General features: G+C 41.9%; 1 protein-coding gene across 6 annotated transcripts in view; it reads left to right on the plus strand.

The window, feature by feature from the left end:
• MICAL2 (microtubule associated monooxygenase, calponin and LIM domain containing 2) overlaps positions 1-21,797 on the plus strand; it is a 144,977-nt gene that overhangs the window by 88,624 nt on the left and 34,556 nt on the right. For all 6 annotated transcript variants that reach the window (XR_004255932.1, XM_032223510.1, XM_032223511.1 and 3 more), the window contains 3 exons: positions 13,671-13,854; positions 15,009-15,184; positions 17,988-18,065. Coding sequence is in view for 5 of the 6 variants with exons in the window: in XM_032223510.1 (XP_032079401.1) it covers positions 13,671-13,854; positions 15,009-15,184; positions 17,988-18,065 (438 nt within the window). In the remaining variant the exon portion in view is untranslated. The remainder of the gene's footprint in view (positions 1-13,670; positions 13,855-15,008; positions 15,185-17,987; positions 18,066-21,797) is intronic.

A 21,797-nucleotide genomic window follows, 5' to 3' on the forward strand; every position in this document is an offset into this window, starting at 1 on the left:
TGTTATGGGTGGATATGCTTGGATTTTATTTAACTATACAAAGAAGATTTGTGTATTAGCAACAGAAATACAGTGGTGCTCCAATGAACCCCTTTAGAGTAAACTGAGTTTTCAAACACTCAAGGTGTGCAGACGCCATGTTCCCTTTGACACTCAATTATACACAAACCATTGCTTTCTGTTATCCCACACCCAGCCACATAGGCCTGCTGCAGCTAATATTGTTAATCAGAAAATTGCACAGATTCAGACTTTGCTTTTTTTAAAAAAAATCAGAAAGAATGAAGAATATTCAAGCAATAGGAAATATGGAAGACTAAGGCAGTCCCAAGTAGAAGAATATGATACTTAGTCAACCCATCCCTCACATCCCAAATTAAATTATATAAACAAACAGGACAATTGAATAATGAATGTAGAGCTTGAGGCCCCCAAATGGCATCTCAAAGTTAGCGAACCACAAAAATCTACTTATATTCTCTTTGCTAGCCATAATGACTTACAGAAATCTAAACTGTCTATAGCAGTGGTCCCCAACCTTTTTATCGCCGCGGACCAGTCAGATGAGCCTCCCTCGGCCTTCCGGACCGGCGGGTGGGAAGGCGGCCATCCTGGGCGCGCGTTCCGCAGGGCGGGGGGGGGCTTCCTTCACGCCAAGGCCGACAGCCCACGAGGCCGCCCCGCCTCCTCCTTGGCCGTCGGGGGAAGGGAGGGGGAACCGACCCCGCGATCCGCTCGCTCGGGCAGCCCTTTTTCCTCACTGCAGTTCGGCGGGGGAAAAAGATGGCCCTGTGTCCTACTTCGGGCGGGCGGGCGGCTGGCGCGGCGGAGGCCGGCTGCTTCCGAGGGGGTGGGCCTCCGCGCCGCGCTCCATGAAGGGAAGAGGGGGAGAAGGCGGGCTGCGGCCGAAGGGCCCCCGAGAGCCCCGCCGGCCTGACACAAAAAGCGCTGCGGCGGAGGGGAGGGGCGGGAGGCAGGTGACACTCCAGGAGGGGGGGCAGAGCTGCGCCGCGAGTCTTACGTAAAGCCCCCCCTCCCCGCCTCGGCGGAGGAAAACATCTCCCACCTGGGTGGGGCTGCGTGCGAAGCGCCTCTCGGAACGGCAAAGCTCCCCAAGTTCCCCCGAAACGGCCACGCTGCGCCCCTCCCCCCCGCAACCTTAGTTTCTCCTTGGGAGGAAAATGCAGCGCCGCTGCCCCCTCCTGCCCCCCCCTCGTCATTCCACGGGGCAGGCGGGCCGGGTGAGTCCGCGGACAAAGTTTTGTCTCCCAGGCAGCCTCCGCCAGCAGCATCCCAAGTTCGGGCCGAGGCCGAGGCCGCCGCCGCCGCCCCTTCCCTCACGGGGCGAGCAGAGCAAGAGGGCGGGGGGGGAGATCGGGCCTCCCCTCGCCCCCCCAGCCCCGCACATCTGGGGCGGCGGGGGGGGGCAGAGAAAGGGCGCGTTCATGAGGACTAAAAAGTTGCAAATATGGCCCCCGGCCGCTGCAGCGATCATGGCCCCCGGCCGCTGCGCGGCCCGGTGCCAGGTACTCCACGGCCCGGCACCGGTCCGCGGACCGGGGGTTGGGGACCACTGGTCTATAGCATTTGAATTAGTGTTTTGGGTTTGCTTTGATATAGAATGAGGGTCATTAGAAAAAGTGGCAATGGAGCTCTTTTAAGTTAATGACAAAGGAGTGTGCCTAAGCAATGACAAAGAGGAGAAAGGAAATTTTCTTCCTCACAAAGCATAGAAAGACAGAAGGCTGGAAATAAGGAAGGTGATGTACTTACTGTGTATCACAGGACTTCCTTCCTGCTCACCAGATACTCAATCACCCTGTCCAGTGGTTAAATTCATTTTTTTTACTACCAGTTCTGTGGGCGTGGCTTGGTAGATGTGCAGGGGAAGGATACTGCAAAATCTCCAGTCCCACCCCATTCTGGGGCCAGCCAGAGGTGGTATTTGCCGGTTCTCCGAACTATTCAAAATTTCCGCTACCGGTTCTGCAGAACCTGTCAGAACCTACTGAATATCACCCCTGTACCTGTCACTTCCTTCCTTCCTTCCTTCCTATCATTGTTTGGCTTAATTTTGGAAGATTGTTTACCAAACATCTTTCTTGGCACCATAATATCTAATGTCTTCCTATTGATATAGTTTTTGAACAGTGGGCATCTCTGGAAGTTGTAACAGAGTATATGTAAACATACTGGAAGATTTCTACTTTTCTTGTAGTTCAGTGTGATTTCTTTTGTCTCTGTACAATATTAAGCAAAAATTATTCTTTAAATAATCTTTGTCCTTTAATATTTCTGCAGGATATTATGAGCTTAGCCTGACATCCAAAAAAGCTTAGCAGGGTTGAAACTGATTACTTCCTGAAATCCCAAGGCTGTAGACTAAATTGGAAGTTGTGGAAAATAGCCCAGGAGGAAACAGTGGTAAATTATGCCCAGATTATGGCTAAAGACTTGCATCAATGCAGTGAACAGAAGCTGAAGTTGACTTGTTGGCGTCTGCACTTATGTGATCTCGAGGCATAATAAGTCAAGTTCCCATTGTTCTAGGAAGTTTTCTGCAGGCTGGTTGCCTCCCAATGTGGGCTTAATTATCTTGCACAATTCATACTTGGCCTGTCTGGGAATTCTGGTGTGTGAAGTTCCACACCCTTAGTAAGACACAAAGTTGGGAAAGCTATTGTGCTCTATTTATATGCATATGTGCTGATGTATACATGTGCGTGTGTGTGTGAGAGAGAGAGACAGATTGTGACTCACAGACTTTTTTTTTTTTTACCATTAATGCAATGTCTGGAATAAGGAATGAGTAGGAAAGATTGTGACTCAGAGGCTTTCAGCCCATCTGGTGTGTGTGTGTGTGTGTGTGTGTGTGTGTGTGTGTGTGTGTGTGTAAAACTAAGCAAGGCTGCATATAATTTATTCAATTTTTGGTAATTATGCATCCTTTGTAAAGTAATTAACTATTTCTTCAGCATCTGAGTTTCTATCTTGCTGTGACCAAGATGTTCACAGCTTTATGCTTTCTGTCTCCTAAGGGAATCATCCTCTTTAATTTATTTATAGTTCTTAATAGGGCTCCTGATATTCCTTTCTATGGGCAATAAAGCCTATTTAAAGTTTATAGCAGAAAACCTCATCTCATTTTATAATACTTCTGCTGCCTGGAACTACACAGTGTACATTTGCTGGGGGAAATATACACTTTTTCTAGATTTAGTAAGACATCAAGTGTGTATGGGAAGTGGGGGGAGTTATTGTCCTCTCCAAGACTGTTGACATCAAAAGGCATTATGTCACAAATAATCTGATGTAGTGATGTGGACCTTTTTTGTTCAGCTGAGCCAAAAGCATCAGTCGGGTTTGCTGCTTGGGTACCATCCAGTGGTGTGATTCAGCCAATTCGCACCTATTTGGGAGAACCAGTTGTTAACTTTCTAAGCAATTCGGACAACCGGTTGTTGGGAGAAATCTCATTTTGTTTTTTTCCACTTTACAGGGCTAATTCTATAAGGAAGGCAGGAAGGAAACATTCTGGTGTTGTTTCTAGCTTAATCTTTATTGCCCTGTTTACAGAAACTGTCTCTCCAGTTAACCCTTATTACATTGTAGCAGCCAAGGCGAAGCACCCATTGACTTGAGAAATGTTGAGTTGGTCACACACACACAGTCACATGACCATAGAGCCACACCCACCCAGCTGGTCATTAGGACAGAGAACCGGTTATAGGTCTGTAATTTTTTGGTTGACTATCTTGATCCTCTTTTGGTATCAGGGATATAAAGGCTGTCTTCCAAGATGGGGGTACCTTCCCTTCCACTTGGATCTTATTAAATAGTTCCTTAAGAGGTTCTACCATTTCTAATTGTAAATTTTTGTAATAAGCCGATGTCAGCCCATCTTTCCCTACCTTTAGCTGTTTAATTACCTGGAGAATTTCCCCCAAAGTTATTGGTTGATTCAATCTCTCCCTCTGCTCGTCTTTAACTATAAGTATTTTTTCTTTATCCAGGTATCTATCTATATCTAAACCTTGTATTTTGTTATTCATGTACAGTCCTGTGAAAAATTCACGAAAAACAGACCTATATCATTACTTAATATAGACTATAAAAAATTTTACTAAAATACTAGCGAATAGGTTAATGTTGGTTATTCAGCAATTGATTCATAATGATCAAACCAGTTTTATACAAGGGAGACAAATGAGAAGTAATGTAAGACTAATTGTTAATATACTGGAATATTTGGGAAAGAATAACTAAATCCCTGCTGCGCTTATATTTCTAGATGCCGAGAAAGCCTTTGATCGAGTGAATTGGCAATTTTTATTGAAAATAAAAAAAATGCAAATAGGAGAGCACTTTTTACAATCAATTAAAGCAATATATCAGGAACACACAGCTCAAATCATAGTCAATGGAACCTTAACAGATCCATTTAAAATCGAGAAAGGTACAAGGCAGAGTTGTCCCCTATCCCCATTACTGTTTATCATAACTCTGGAATTATTGTTGAACAAAATACGGGGATCAGATGATCTACAAGGAATCAAGATTAGGCATCAAGAATATAGAATACTTACTTTCGTGGATGATTTGGTTATAACATTAACCCAACCACAGGAATCTAGTAAGGTTTTAATGAATATGATTAATCAATAAGGACAGAGAACTGGTTGTTAAATTATTTGAATCCCACCACTGGCACCATCCCCCCCTACCATTCAATGGCGTTCCTGCCAGGCTACTTCAGCTGATTTCTGGTGGGGGAGTTTCCCAGCCAGTAGTGTTGGGGACATCAATCTACCTTTCCACAGCAAGGGGTCTACAATGGTCCAGAAGTTCATAGCTACTGTGGCAGATGTGAATCAAGGACCCAGAACACATTAAAGGCCATATGCTAAATCTAGTTTTTAGCTTAGGGCAGACAAAATGTGATTTGAAAGGGAAGGCATTGAACTTTGTCCCTCATCAGGGGCAGATACTGTAATTCTTTGCAACATCCCCTCCACAGAGGGGGAGGACCTATTAGATTGAGTCCTTCTATTGCAGGTATCTAACAGACCCTGTGAGTTTTCAGATAGGGAAGATCTGGTAGGCAGTTTGCCTGACACTGTGATCCCTCTCTGGAGTAAAGAATCATGCAGGGAATGGCCAGATTGTATCAGAATAGTATATTGAAATAGAGCAGTGTTGGAGAAATATAGAGCACAGTTGGAAAAAGATTTATCTTGAGTCTGAGTCACATTCAAACTTAAGTGGATAGTTGAAAGGCAAAAATAAATATGTTGTAGTCCTTACTGTATTGGCTGAATACCACTCAATGGTACTTTTTAAGAAACTTGCTTCCCTTTAGTAAAAGTTGCTTGCTTCCTTTTAGGAAAAGTTGCTTAAAAAAGATCATTGGCTGAATGCCATCCAACGTTCCTTTTTAAGAAACCTACTTCCTTTTAGAGGAAAAATTGCTCCCATTTGAATGGTATAAAACATTATTGCAGCATTTGACTAACAAAACAAATTCAAGAGCAGTTGGACAATACAAACAGAAATGATTGGGGCCACATCTTTGAAGTAATCTGGGCCTGTGAGTAATTTTGAGCCTGTGAGTCTAAGGGAGACTTCCCGAGACTCACTGGAGACTCTACACAGTGTAATTCCACCATTTGTGAGAGGGGATTCCTGCTCTGGTTAAGACCTCCCACAGGGAGTGTATTGGGAGAGAGGAGTGATAGAGGGGGAGGGGAAGTAGGGTAGAGGGGAATGTTGGAGGGAAGAAAGGAAAGTTGGAGGGGGGGATAAAAGAAAGGGTGTACGGAGGGTCGAAGTGGTATATTGGGTTTGTATTTTGGGGGGTATTTTTGACAAGAGGGATGGCTGTGTTTATTGTTCAATGTTATATGGCCCTGGTTATGCACAGTATATATGTGACTGTACGAAATGAAATGAAAATAAAACATATTTACACAAGACCTCCCATGAGATGGCAGGAAACTTCAAGTGAACAATAATCAACACTTGTGAAGTGAGGAAGAGCTTCCGTGACTTGTAAAGAAGGCTGTAATGTGTCCCATATTTAAAAAGCCTTTGCTCAGTCCAACTGTTTTGCATAACTTTAATATCATGGTCTAAATCAGTGGTTCTCAACCTGTGGGTCAGAACCCCTTTGGGGATTGAACAACCCTTTCACAGGGGTCGCCTAAGACCATAGGAAAACACATATTTTCGATGGTCTTAGGAACCAAGACACCAATTTTATGGTTGGAGGTCACCACAACATGGAGAACTGTATTAAAGGATCACGGCATTGGGAAGGTTGAGAACCACTTGTCTAAATAGAATGCAATTAATCTAGACCTGCACAAACTGGTCTCAGTACATCTGAAGGCACCACAAGAAATTCTCATATGAAAAACAATAATGTCCCATCAAAGTTCCATTAACCAAACTTTTGGAGGGGAAGAAAAGAAAACTAACTTAATGCTGAAACTGGTAAGATGTCTTCAGGAAACCAGCACAAAGGCAATGGGCTTTGTCTTCTCCTGCTAAAGGTCTATAGAGATTCTCAGTTATCCAGGTCATGGTTGTCCCAAAGAAGAAAGTCTCCTGCTACTGTTCTCAGACAATTGACAGTCAGGAGGTGTTGAATCTGAATATTTCCTTATCCACATCCATCATGAATAGCTAATCCTCCCTGAATTTGTCTAATGAATTTAAACTACCGTATATTGTGGCAATGAATTTTATGTGATGAAGAACTTTATTTCACTTCTGTAATGTTATAGACTGGGTCAATCAAGTTATACTGGTTAAGAAAGGGAGCAAGACTGAGTGATTGATTGACTGAGTGATTGATTGCATTATGCTTCACTTGATACTCCTCTATCTTGACTTTCTTGTTACTCATCTAAAACACCTCCAACCATGTTATAGTCTTTGCAGGGGAATGATTCCAGTCCTCTTCCTCCTCCTCCCACCATTTCAGCTGCTTTTTCCTACATTTCCATCAGTACAATAACCTTCCTGAAATCACATGAAACCTCTATGCACACTATTCCAAGTGTGAGTGTATCCTCGCTCAATGACAGTGTTACAATGCATTAGCTACAAATATAATTTGGAAATTTTTGTGGCAGAGGTTGTAGTTCATTTGATTTTTTTTTAAATTAAGGACACCAGCTTTTTACACTCAGTTTTCTGCATCATCAAATTCATGAATTCTGCCACATATGCTCCATATCATGTAGCTTTTAGTAAGACAAGATTGATGCTCAGGGACATGCATTTGTAATGCTTTAATATGCTCCCCAGACCAATTAGACGATGTTAAGTACATTTGCGGGTCCAATGAATAAATGAAGCTGAAGTGCACCAGTAACATTTAAATGAATCCATTGATGATGAGAACATCTTAATTGTTTCTGGTTTACAATCATGACACTTTATTGCTTGGCAATGGTGCTAAAGTTGTGTAATTGTTATTGGAGGAGAGAAAGCTATTGCTTTTTTGAAAAGCCCTTCTGTTGATGCTCAGTATTGATTTTTGATTTTCAGGTTTGGACTGTTTTCCCCAACCCTTGTCTTTTTTTATTTTTAAGGAGAGTAACATAAAAACACCAGTTGTTTAGGATCTTCTTACCTGCTGTTTTTTTCAGTACTTGCAACAAAGAGGCTGTGTGAGGTTACTGAAAATAAAGCTAGGATAACTGGACTGCAGTCTGTTGTGATCACAGCAATTGCAAGGATAAACTATGGTCACAGACCAGCCTGGATCTGTAGGATGTATGCACTTCTTCATAGGTAGCCTTGCCACAAATTTCTTTGGGAGCTGAGCATCTTTTTCCAAACCAAATTATCATGTGCCATCTGAAAGAATGGCATTCACAAAAGGTATGAAAAAAACACCAATAATGATATGCTTAAAGAGTCACTCAGAATTGTTCCACATCTGAGCTCTGTCAAACTCAGCCTGTTGCTTTTCTGCTCTGGTCTTGTCTTTGATGTATGGATTACGTGTTCTGATACAAAGCCAAGCACTTTAAAGCTTTGAGACCTCTAAAGCATTACTGAAGATGTTCTTAGTAGAGTGAGACTTTCAGCATGTTGCATCTCACTTGGCTGATCTTGGAGAACTTTTCATCCTGTGCTCACTGCTACAGCGATAGGCTACATGTGGGCTAACATCTCCCAAATTGTTTCAGTTTTAATGTATCTGAACTTAGAAATAGGGCTTGAGTTTAGGAAAATCTAAAAGAAGACAGTATTATTTGGATTAAAGCAGGGGTGGGCTTCAAAAATTGCAGCAATAGGTTCGCTGCCCCGTTGCTGTATGGGCGTGGCCTAGTTGGCCCCCTGCACCACGGTGGCATGGGGGGTGAGTTTTTAGCCCTCCCCAGGCTCTGGATGCTTTCCTCGAGCCTCCGGGAGAGCGAAAACTGCTTTCCCTGGGCTCTAGAGGCGCTCCAGGTGCTGGAAACAGCTTGTTTCTGGACTTCTGAAACCTCCAATAAGTTTCTTTTCCCCCCTTCTCAAGCTTCCACACAGGCCCTGCACTTAACTGGCATGATGGGAATCCTGGAAAGGGCAGGGTGGGAGGGACAGGATGGGGTGGGAGGGGCCAGCCAGTGTTGGCATTTGGTGGTTTGCCGAATTGAGCAGAATCCTAGCTAGAGAATTGACCAAACCCATGCGAATCCCCAGCAGCGAATCCCTGGATTAAAGTCTTTGAAGTAATAGATATTGTCAGGAGTGTCCACAGAGTGTGGTTAAAAGAAAAAGTCAAAATGGCGGCCATAATGGCACCATTGAAACTCTGCCTGTTTTGTTATTTATGTCACACATAATAGACAGAGCTTTGATTGCACCATTGTAATCAATCATCTTAATTTTTTTAACCATACCCCGAGGACATTCCTTGATACAGTAAGCCAGATGTTAGATTTGACTAGAAGTAAATATTTTTTAAAAACTGAAAAGTAATCTTTGATCCATACATAACAATCCTCTAACTAAACACTGTAACTCTGTGTGGTATCTGGCAGCCCAATGCTCAGTTTCAGATGCCTGTAATTAAGGGAAAGGAAGTCCCTGAATCACAACCCCAGATGAGATCATGTCCCACTAGTGCTGTGGTGTGAGTGAGCCAAAGATGAAATGCCTCCTTCCTCCTGTGAGAAGCCCCAGCACTAAACCTGAATGTTTGCTTTAAACTCTTTCAGCCCTCTTCATTTCAGAGAACTCCCAGATAGAAAAGAGAACTATTAAAAAGTAAAAACAACAACCAGAATTTTTTTTTTTGCAGATGAGAAGGAATTTGGGTTTTTTTTTAAAAAGCAAACCAGCCTACTTGGAAGATAGAGATGAGGCATTACACTCTGGACATTGTCTTTAGAAAACAGAAAGTTTGTACCTGGATCTCTACAGTTGATATGCTAATCAGGATCTCCCAAATCAGGATATTCAGTAATTAAAATTAAAATAGCTGGCCTTGGTTGCTAAAGCTAAAGAATGTTAAGCTGGCAAGTAAACTGGATGGGAGACAAATTGTAGAACTAAGACTAGACTTCCCTATTTGGGGGGGGGTTGTTTCTGGAAGGAGGCAACTGTAAATCACTCCCATATAATCACCAACATGGAATAAATTATAGATATTTATAATGATAGGATTTCCTTAATATTTTTGGCATTTCATGCTTAAACTTTCAAACATGTGGGAGTCATATTTTGGTTGAAAAAAGTTGTCCCTGAAATAAATGAGATTTTCTGGGAGTAACATACAATTCCATGCAGAGATTTTAGTTAGTCTGCTTTAAGGTGCAGAAAATCCTGAATAAACATGCTAAAGGAAGAGCAAATGGAAGAATTTGAATTTAATGCCTTTTTAGTTCCGCTGCTTTCAGTGGAAATAAACTCAACTAAATGGGTGAGCCTCAACATTTTTTTTCTGCTAAGAAATCCCCCAAAGTCTAATAGACTAATAGAGGAGTTAATCAAGGAGACTGAAGACAATTGCTTTTTGTTTTGCTTAAATTGATTTACACAAAATAAAATGTTCCACAGCACGTGGCAGCAATGGCCATTCTGGGCATGTTTTGGACACCCAGGAAGTGGTTTCATGAAAACGGTACCCAAATTCCAAATTTCCATGGAGAAGGTAATCTATAAAGCCACAAAGCAGCTAGAGATTGCAGGATTGACTATTACCATCAAGGATTTTTTAGTTATTATTTCATGCAAAATTCAAAGTACGGATGCATCAGGCAATAAAGTCCCTCCCCTTGGCAACACTGACTGTAGGGCTGAAGGCAAGGGTCAGGACGAACTGCCCTTTCCTAAATCTTAGTTTGTGGCATGTGATGGTTGTGAAGATCCCAGCAGAGCATCCATTACTATCCAATTGACATGCTGGGTGACCAGAGCAAGTATAGGAGCACTTCAAAATGACCAGATCCCTGCTCTGCCTTCTGCCACCACTGCAAGACATAGTTGCAGGGACGGGATGTGAGAACTTCAACCATCTTTCAATGCCAAGGGTATTCAAGTAGCTGTTCAGGCTTTTTCTAGGTATCTTTTCCTTTTATGGAAGCACCAGGTACTATAGTGGTGAGGCAGCTCTTTCCCTTGCAGTGGTTCAAAAAGGCATCCGATGGCATACGGCAGGTGGTTCAAAAGGATGAGATGTAACATGTGCTGTCATGCAGGTGATTATTTTGGATAACCAGCCAATCAGCTGGTGGGAAAAGCTGGAGTTTGGGGGCTTCTCCATCTGATACCCCTAACTATCAGAACCCCATTCTTAATAGGGTAAAAGAGTTCTTTGTGCCATCTATTTTCTCCACAACAATAACCTTGTAAGGTGAGTTTGCTGAGAAAAAGCAATCCACTTGGGGTTCTATGCCTAAGGAGAACTCATGAACTACCAGTTTCTAGCCCATCACATTGTAAATAACAAACTTCAATCCTTCATCTCAGGTATTTAGTCCAGTCAAGGAGGAGAATGTAAGCGGGGGTGGGACAACCGATTAACAATCGGTTTGCTGAATGTGCACTTCGCACATGAGCACACACCAGAGATGGGTTGCTGCTCGTTTGACCCAGATCGGCCAAACTGGTAGTAGCGGTGGTGGGAGACTCCTCCCACCCATCCGGACACTTCTGCGCATGCCTGAACTGGTAGTAACAAAATTGGCAACCCACCACTGGTGCACGTGCATACACAGTTTACAGAAAACTCACCTTCTGCATTACTGCTGGCGAGGAATACAGCTGAGGCATGGCAATCCACTGACGCGCCAATCAGCTGGGCTTCAGAAAGGGAACTATAAGTGAGTATAGTGCAGGGGTGGGCAGGCGGGTCCACTTCAAAGTTGGAGCGAACCAGTTTGCTCCCAGCTGATAGTCGGAGCTACCGGTTCACCCAAACCAGTCCGAACTGGTAGAATCCCACCCCTGAAAATGTAAGAGTACTTCTCATCTCTCCTTCAAAGAGCCATGGTGGCGCAGTAGTTAGAATGCAGTATTGCAGACTGACTCTGCTCACTGCCGATGCTCAATCCTCCCTGGCTCAAGGTTGACTCAACTTTCCATCCTTCAAGGTCAGTAAAAGGTAGACAGATTGTTGCTGACTGTAAACTGATTAAAGAGGGCTGTAAAGCACTATGAAGTAGTATATAAGTTTAATTGCTATTGCTACTCATTACGGAATGTTGGTAGTAGGCTGAAAATGAAGGGAAGCTGCTGTTGTAGACACCGACACATCCAATGATGAAGCAGTCAAACATACTGTTTTTTTCAATATAAGACGCACCAAGGTTTTGAAGAGGTAAACAAAAAAAAAGTTTTTGCACGCTGCAGACCCCCCAAACTCTCTGCATGCCTCATTTTTATGAAAAACAGGGCATGCAGAGAGTTTGAGAGGCCTGCAAAGTCCTCCTGGTAACTGGGGGCAGGGCAAAAACAAGGAAAAATAGTCTGGTTTTCACAAAAGCTGTCCCTTTTTTGCCAAAAAGGGGCATGCATAGCCTTTAAGAGGCTTGTAGAGAAAAATGGCCCATTTTCCACTCGTTTTTGCCCTCCCCAACCCCCAGGAGATTTTGCGGGCCTCCCAAAACCTCTGCATGTCCATTTTTGTGCAGGGGCAGCATTTCAGGAGGCAAAAAATGCTATATTCAGTGTATAAGACGCACCCAGATTTTCACCCTCTTTTTGGGGGGGAAAGGTGAGTCTTATACTCTGAAAAATAGGTGTTGCTTCATGTTGCTAGATGTTGTTCATTTAAAAAAAATAATGTATCCATGAATTGTATGCTAGGGAGCTGACTGTCTGGGCATGAAAATCTCAATGGTCGCTTTGTGGTCAGAGACAGTGAATCCAGTGTATAAATAGCAACCTGTCAGACTCAGTTAATTCATGTTGGCTGCATTGCCCAGAAATTAAATCTGATTGTGGAGGATGATCTTAATCTGGGGGGACCTGCAAATTATAGATTCCACATATAGGTTGCCACATGTTGTAAGATTCCTAGTAGTTTCTCCCAAAGTGTGAAGTTGAAGTGGATCTGGACCAGTGCCATCCATCCATCTTGATCCCCCATCAGGGACAACAGATAGCCATGTGAATGTTGGTCTTTTTGACCGTAGGGAGTGGAAATTCACGGCCAAGGCAGTTTCTGCAGTTAAGATGTTTATTATGGTGAACTCTTCTGGTTCAGAGACAGCCTTGCAGAGCCCAGTTCCATTTTTGATTCTTTTCTTAGAAAAGCTGATGGGAGAACCAGAAAAGAAACTAGTCAGATTTGTGTCAAACAAAGAGATATGTCTTTAGCTAAGAGAACTCCTGGTGTGTTTGTTTGCTTGCTTGTTTGCTTGTTTTTGTATCACCACAATCCCAAGGGGCTCTTTGAGTCTTACATCATAAACTTTCAACCACATAATGATACTGTAAAACTACCCATAATTATAATTAATCTTGTTATTAGTTAATAATTGCATTGGGTATCTCCCAACTGAACATGATCATTGAAGGCTCTTCTAAATTTTTTCTGTTTTTACAGACTTCTTAAATACTGGGAGGGAAGATATATGAGAGTTTTCCAGAAGAAAGCTGCTCCTGAGTCTAAGGCCTATAAGCGAGAGCCCTTCCTCCACAAATATGCATGGGGAGAAACCCTCAGCATCTACCCAGGATATGCAAACTGAACAGATAGGGTCTATTTGATGTCGATAATCCTGCAGGTTTGGGTAGCAGAAGCAGCTCAGGTGGAGAACATTAGACAAGGGTAACAAATCAGGAAGAATGGAATGTTGGATCATTGTTCCTAGAAGCAGGAGCAGCAGGACCCCAATTCAGGCATAGGTTGTCTATTGGCTGTTACCTTTCAGTTCTCTGCTACATGAGAAAGTCAAAGGAAGTGAGGACAACTATTTTGCTCATTACTCCAGCATAATATTCATCGTTGGACATATTGAAGGACACCCTTCATATTGAAGGAAGGATATTTTTAAACAATGGACATATAAGTTAATTTTAAGCATATCTTCCTCTACAGAGAAACTGTGTTGAAAAGGTGGTTGACTTGACTTTTCCACATTTTGAGCATCCTAGATGAACAATCTTATTGCTCTAAATTGACGTGGGACAAGTTTTAATGCTCTTTATATATATTTTTCTAGACTATTACAACTATCCAGTAGATAGATCCATCTCTCCAAAGAAGTGGAAGAATATCCCCCATCTTGATTTGAGGAGCTCCTTGGCCTCTTCTGAATGGACTTTGGTCAGAGTAACCCCAGAAGAAGAAAAAGCTCATCACAAACCTCTGGCAGTTCAAGTCGTGGTAACTAGTGATGGAAGCAGGTATTGGTTAATGATGCAGATATACTTTCTTGAATGAACTGAGTCCAGAAATGATAGAACCCAGTTGTCAGAGTAAATAAAGGAGATAATATGAGAGAAGGAAGAATGATGAACCAGGAACACTCAATTCTTGCAGCTTGTACAAAGATCTTATGGGTATATGATTCACTGAGAGAAAAACTTTGCATCCCACACAGTCTGAGTCATACAGGGTGGGGTGGGGGATTAAATCCAGATTAGCTTTGAAAACAACAGTAAAAATCACAGTATGTAAGAGCTATTGAAGTTTTCAAGAAAGTAGCTTGAAAACTTCAATATATAAACTTCAGTACACCATGGTTTCCTTTGCACTGAGTTTCTTCAACTTTTGTCCTTACAGTTCCATCATTAGCAGTTCTATCTTTCTGAAAAACTGTCAATAACTTGATAGACTTTCAGTAATGATGATTAGGGATAATGATGATTAGGGGACTGAATGCTAAAACATATGAAGAACAATTGCAGGAACTAGGTATTTCTATTTTAATGAAAATAAGGACTAGGCACTAAGGGGCGACATGATAGCAGTGTTCCAATATCTCAGGGGCTGCCACAAAAAAGAGGGAGTCAAACTATTCTCCAAAGCACCTGAGGGCAGGACAAGAAGCAATGGGTGGAAACTAATCAAGGAGTGAAGCAACTTAGAACTAAGGAGAAATTTCCTGATAATTAATTAATTAGAACAATTAATCAGTGGAACAACTTGCCTCCAGAAGTTGTGAATACCCCAAAACTGGACGTTTTAAGAAGATGTTGGATATCCATTTGTCTGAAGTGGTGTAGGGTTTTCTGCCTAAGCAGGGGGTTGGACTAGAAGACCTCCAAGGTACCTTCCAGGTCTGTTATTCTATATTCTAATGTGACTTGAGAGGGTGTTGTTTTCGTTCATTTTTGCTGGCTGAGAGTTATGGCAGTTGTAATCCAACACATTTGGAGGGCACATGTCTAGAAATAGAACACCTGCCAAAAGAAAAACTGTAGCAAAGTCAACCAATAATGCTTACTACATAAGTAGGGGAAAGATACCATACATGTGTGAATTGTTGATTAGTTGTTTTGTACCACTTGCTAGTCATGCTTAAGACAACCAAATCTTTCTACTCCTGGATTCTTAGCTCAGAACTAGAATCTGATGTTTCTGGAAATTCAGCCATGTTTGCATCCTCAGAAGAAATGTTGCCATCACCTAAGCCAATCTGGAATTGTCTCTCATCTTCAAAGAGATCTCCACCATTCACCACAAATTTGGAGAACAGAAATGATCGCCTTGAAAAATCCAAAGCTGCTAATGGTAAGTTTCTATAAATCTCTCTGATTTCACCAAAAGGCACTGAAACAATTCAAAACATCCCCCTTGACAATGTGTGATGAAGTTCAGAAGATGTAATGCGGTTGAATTGAGTGGTGTGGTGGCCTAGAGTTGATGACACTCACCTCCCACTCAGAAGGTTGAGAATGCACTCCTAGGTAATGACAGATGTTTCTCTAACAAAAAGAAAATAATCTGCTGCGAACTCCGCGTTAGGAAGGGTGTCTGGCCAGCAAATGCTCAACTTATTCAGTCACCCTGACTCCATCCCAAATCAAGAGATTACAGAGTTTAAAAGTTAAAAAAGAAACAAATGCAGTTGAATTAAACAAATTCACTTGTGGATGTTTGGCTCTCTATTTTCCCAAGTACTTTTAAGCAATCATTTCTAAATTCACTTTAGCATTAGATAAGTAAGCCAGAGGTAGACTCCGGGGCATGAAGATTTATGCATAATAGCATCGTAAAGTACCTCTTAACAACTGGATCCAATGTGACAGTAATGCAAACAATTGAGTTGATATATTTAGAAAATATACCATTATATAAAATAATACTGATAGAACTCTGAAAAGGAGTTCTTTCCATACATCCAACTTTTGTTGTATGTTTTTTTTTTAAATAATAGAACTTTCTTAACTTGACCTACTCTCTGCAGCTACAAACTTCTCAAAATAGTTTCCTGTAATATAGAATTGCTCGGGGAGAATAAATTGATTGTTTGCTATGATCACCCCATACCCAATACAATTGTAAAGCAATAGCTTGACCAAATCTATTGCTTATATGTTTTAATAGATATCATTCCAAATATATTTTAATTCCTCCACTTTTAACCCTAATTCAGGTAGTCCTTGACTAAGGACCACAATTGAGCCCAACATTTATGCTGCTAAGTGAAGCATTTGTTAAGTGAGTTTTGCCCTGAGTGAATCACTGCAGTTGTTAAATTACCAGTAGTAACAGGGTTATTAAGTGAATCTGGCTTCCCCATTGACTTTGCTTGTCAGAAGGTCACACAAGGTGATCACATGACCCCAGGACACTGCAACCGTCATAAATGTGAGTCAGTTGTCAAGCATCCGAATGTAAATCACATGACCACGAGGATGCTGCAACAGTCATAAGTGTTAAAAATGGTCAGAAGTCACTTTTTTCAGTATGGTTGCAACTTCGAATGGTCATTAAAGGAACTGTTATTAAGTTTTTTGGGGCGGGGGGATGTAAACATTTATTTATTTGTTTGTTATTCTCTATCAAAATTATATGAAAGAGTGAGTCTAGGACCAGGCAGTGAACAATAATGCTAGTAATTAAAACGTTGTACAAAGAACACTTAAAACAATTCATAGCCCTCTATTGACCACCAAAGTCAAAGCACTTCATCTTCCTGATTCAATTTGATATGTTGGGAATAGCTCAGACTGGAAACAGCAGTTTTCCATAGTCGAATACATGACCCCAAACCTCATGCCTGAAAACCACAAGTATCATTTTGGAGTTCAAAAGAACAGGGATGAGATTCAGCAAAGGCAAAGATTTCAGGAAGTTGTAGCACAATGTTTTGTTTAATTTCTACCTGTAACTAGTTATTCACCGCAAACAAATAAGTATTCTGTTTTTAGAATGCAGGCCCTACCTTGTTGCTGTGTACAGTAAACATAATCTTTTTATAAACTTTTTTTTAATGGGGATGGGATTGAATTAACAATAAAGATTTGTTAAACAAATGCATTGAATACATTTGACCAGACTACCCACGTATATTTCATAGAACTTTGACTTCAAGTGCTGATTCCAACTGTTGTTAAGTTGAGGGCTATCTGTACAGCAGCCAATAAATCTGTACAAATTAAATTTTCTCTTTTTAAAGGAAAGCTTTTGAAATGCACAGCAATGAGATGCAAAGTATCCCACTTAAGTCACTCCTTTGGAGTAACAGCCATGCATCTTCCCTCCCCCACACACTGTGTTTTACACACAGAGAGAGTCATAACCCCTCCTTACACCCCCCCCAACCCGCCACTTTAGCTTCCGCGCTGCTTTTTTCCAAAGTGATCCACAGGATTCCCTGGTACATAACATACTTTCCCCTTTTGGGCCTCGCTTAATCTTAGCTTTCTATCTCCCACATTGCTCTGTTTCTCACCGTCATTGCTTGATCAGTAGGATTTTTTCCCTTGAAGTCAGTAGTGAGAATTATGTAACTTCAACCAACAAAAAACAAGTGTTTCATTTTCTCTCTCATTTTGGAGTAGGGGGAAAAACCACACAGGCAAGAGGAACAACAGAGATATAGAAATGGCTGGGCATAAATGAGTTCTCGTGCTAGGCCATTCTACAAAAATGTAATAAATTAAGAATTAAACCACTGAGCCATGGCCTTTCTAAGGGAAAAACAGGTTGGAGAACATTGCCCTCTAGTGCCTGATATTTAAACATTTATCTGTCCATTTGAAACGAGGAGGCGTCATTGTCTTAGAAAAATTGTAATTTTGAACTCTTCCACCTGAAATGTAAACTTCTTGAGTGAACTGTTCTGTGAAGAAGACTTGACTGAATTTGTTATTGCTACCAACTGCAGCTGGATTTGCCAAATATGGATGATAAGGAGGAGTAGGATGTCAAATTTTACTCTTCGATTATGGAATAACTCCAAGACATATATCCAAGCAAAGCAAATTCAAATTTAAAATCTCAAGTGTGATTATTGTCAAGGTTTGGAACTTCCTGTGTTTTAACAAACACCTTTTGTAGCTGTTTTCTCCCTATCTTTCCCCTCTAGCATTACAACGAGCCTACAGTCTTCGTGACTCTTCTTCGTCAAAAAAATATCAGAACTGGAAAAAGAAAATTCAGTCAAGTAAGATATAACCTGACTAAATCATCTAATGCAATTACATTCTTCCATAATGATTTCATTTATGTTCAACTTTCATTTATGTCAATTTTACAACTTTTGTGCTATGGATGTTAATCCAATCACTGCAGGTATTAAGTTAGTGGGTGTCAAATTCAAGGCCTGTGGGCCATGTCTGGCCAATAGGGTGCTTAGATCTTAGATCACCTTGGAAACAGTGAAGGATCAGCCCGTGGTGCCTCTGCCAGCAGAAATGGGTTTCTGAGCTCCGTTTTCGCTGGCAGAGGGTTGAAGGAGGCCAGCACATCCGGAAACGGAGCTCGGAACCCTGTTTTTGCTGACAGAGCACTGGGGCTGCCACAGGTGCCCCTGACACGAGTGACATCAAGCTGGCCACACCCACTCTGGCCACATCCACTTCCCCCCTGAAATCAAACACAATCCTGATGCTGCCCTCAATTGAATTAAATTGACTTTGACACCCCTGTATTAAGTGAATCATATAGGTCTGTGATGGCGAACCTATGACACACGTGCCACAGGTGATATGAGGAGCCATATTTGATGAAACCCCAGCAGTCAATTCCAGCGCGCATACACATGCCGGCCAGCTGATTTTTGGTTTTCTGGAGAGCCGTGGAAGGCCGCTTTCACCCTCCCCAGGCTTCAGGAAAGCCTCTGGAGCCTGGGGAGGGCGAAAAACAGGCCCAACAGGCCATCCGGAAGTTCAGAAACAATCTGTTTTCAGCTTCCAGAGGCCCTCTGGGGGGCAAGGGGAGGCCGTTTTCACCCTCCCCAGGCTTTAGGAAATCCTCCAGAGCATGGGAAGGGGTTGTATGCGCATCCATGCTGGGAACGTCATGTGCACATGTGCAGGTGGGTGGGGAAGATTGAATTGGTGTGGGCACGTGGGTGCGCCAATAACATGCACACACACAAACAATTTTGGCATGCCATAAGAAAAAGGTTCGCCATCACTGACATAGGTTGTTAACTGAACCCAGCTTCCCCCATTGAGTGTGCTTGTCGCACAGAAGGGAAGGAACAAACCATGATCACCTGGGATTCTGCAACTGATTCTGCAACATATGGTTGCCAAGCCCCCAAATTTTATTCACATGACCATGGGGATGCTGCAACAGTCATAAGTGTGAGGACAAGTTGAAAGCCACTTTTTTCAGTGCTGTGATAACTTCAAACACTTACTAAAAGAATGGTTGTAAGTCAAGAACTACCTCTAATGTCTACCTAGTCTTATGACTTGATTATAATTATTTTTTAAGGAAATGGCTTTGATATAAGAGAAAACATGTGGGAAAGATACCTAATCTTTTAAAAAATATATATTTTGCTTCCCTGTTCCTGTTGGCTATTCATAAGGCAGTTTTTCCTCTTCAAAGTTTTAAAGACACGAGGGCCACATAGGATGGACTTTGTAATACTTGCAATATGAATTTTGTAGTATCGTTGCACTAGATAACTAACATGGGTCTTCTTGATTTGCTTTATTTCTCCTCCTCTCTCTTTTCAATGTATTCTTAACAATTGGCCATAAGTCTAACCTATCAAGAAGAATGTACAAGCTTTATTGTAGAAACTAGGACCGACAAACTCTTTGATATATTATAAATACTTTCGTTTTCAGCTGTTCCCAAGCCTCGATCAATGAAGCAAGCATTTGAGCCCATTCAAAGTGCTGGGAAAACATTATGAATGTATCTTTGCATTTAAAGTGCATTGTACATTCATTTACATTACCCTCAGCTAGGAGATTTCTTGATTTTCCTCCATGGAACACAGCTTGGTCCACCTGGCCTGGAAATCACCTGTTGTACAGTCTGATCCCTCTCAGCTCTTTTGAGTTCCACTCTTCTTCTTCTTGTTGTTAACTGTGAAATGATGCCCAACCCATCGCAACCCCATGGACAACGTTCCTCCAGGCCTTCCTGTCCTCTACCAACCTATGGAGTCCATTTAAGTTCACGCCTATTGCTTTGGTGACTCCATCCAGCCACCTCATTCTCTGTCAATCCCATTCTTCTTTTGCCCTCAATCTTTCCCAGCATTAGGCTTTTCTCCAGTGAGTTCTTTTCTTTATTTCCTAAGAAGAGTTCCATTCTTAGTGCTGAGAAAAAAAGTTGTATCATCTTTAGCATCTTGGACTTCTAAGAAAAGGCTGGCTGGAAACATGTTTTGCTTGAGGCAAAGTTACTATCTGTTTCCCCTTCTGAAGAATGGTGTAGAAAGTTCTGGACTGATACTTAGATCTTGGATACTAGCAAGGGGAGGAGTAGCTTTCCCTGTATCTGAAAAGCAACCTAGATTAGGCAGCCAGTACAGGTAGTCGCTGACTCAACTGGGATAGATCCTCCTCATTACATAGTTGCATAGCTGCTAAGTGCAGGGAGATGTTAACAGCTGTTTGGATTGCTAAACATATGTGCAGGTCATTAAGCAGAGCACAGGAGCCTCAGGGGCCTCAGGGGAGGCCCTGGGAGGCTTAGTGCAGGCCCTACCCGCCTGAGGTACCCTGTACTCTGCTTCCAGTCCCTCAAGGGCCCTTATGGAGCCGAGGTGGCGCAGTGGTTAAATGCAGCACTGCAGGCTACTTCAGCTGACTGCAGTTCAGCTGTTCAAATCTCACCGGCTCAAGATTGATTCAGCCTTCCATTCTTCCGAGGTGGGTAAAATGAGGACCCGGGGGCAATATGCTGACTCTGTAAACCGCTTAGAGAGGGCTGAAAGCCCTATGAAGCGATATATAAGTCTAACTGCTATTGCTATTGCTACAAGTCAGGGCCTGTTTTCCACCTCATCAGGTCTCTCCCACCCATGTCACCCATTGCACACTTAATTTTTGAAGCACTCTGGAACTCGGGTTAGGGAAGGAGGGCATGCTACTCTAGTCCTAAGTCACATGGTGCAATACGAGAAAGTGGCCACCGTTTCTGAATTATGACCCTGCCTCATTTTCTGCTCCCCTCCCATCCTCAAGCATTTGCCACCAGAGACCATCTGCCTTATTCTAGCAGACGAGCCCAGCTTTTGACATCATCATATCTAATGTTCTGACATGCAGCTTATTCCTGAATTCACAATGCACGTTCACTTTAAGGCAATTCCACAAATAATGAATAACATTGTCTTTATTTGTATCTACAAATATTTTCCTTCATTGGTAACAGCATCTTTGATTACATTTTTGTACTAGATTTAGATATAAAAAGCCTTGTTTGCCCTAGCTGTCCAATTAGCACACGAACTAAAGAATAAACAATTTGCAAAAAAAAAAAAAAAAAATCTTAATGCTTTTACAAAGGAGAGAGAGGCAGGTGGCAAAACTACTGCCACCTCATTTTTAATTTGTTCTTCTCAATTAAGTCTGTGTTTAAAATGCTGCTTATTAATTCTGCTGTCGTTTTGTATTTTGTAAAATTTCCCCTGTGTGTTTGATGAGGCGTCTCCAGAGGGAGCTAAAAGCTTGTGGGAAGAAGGTATTGAATGTTAACGTGTTCAAGCTAATCTATTTACTAGAATGAATTATTACCTTGATTAAAATATTCTGCCCAATTCAATAATTATATTCTATTTAGGTGAAAACCAGGAATCCTAGTGGTTAGACTTCTAGAATTTCAAAATACATCATTGTTTTAATATTTGAATGTTACTCTTTTTAATTTTTGGAAGTACAATCTGTATTATTCTCTTTAAATCGGGCTGAGCTTGGGAACTGTT

Source organism: Thamnophis elegans, chromosome 1 (genome assembly GCF_009769535.1).
Source record: "Thamnophis elegans isolate rThaEle1 chromosome 1, rThaEle1.pri, whole genome shotgun sequence".
In the NCBI taxonomy this organism is placed as follows: domain Eukaryota; kingdom Metazoa; phylum Chordata; class Lepidosauria; order Squamata; family Colubridae; genus Thamnophis; species Thamnophis elegans.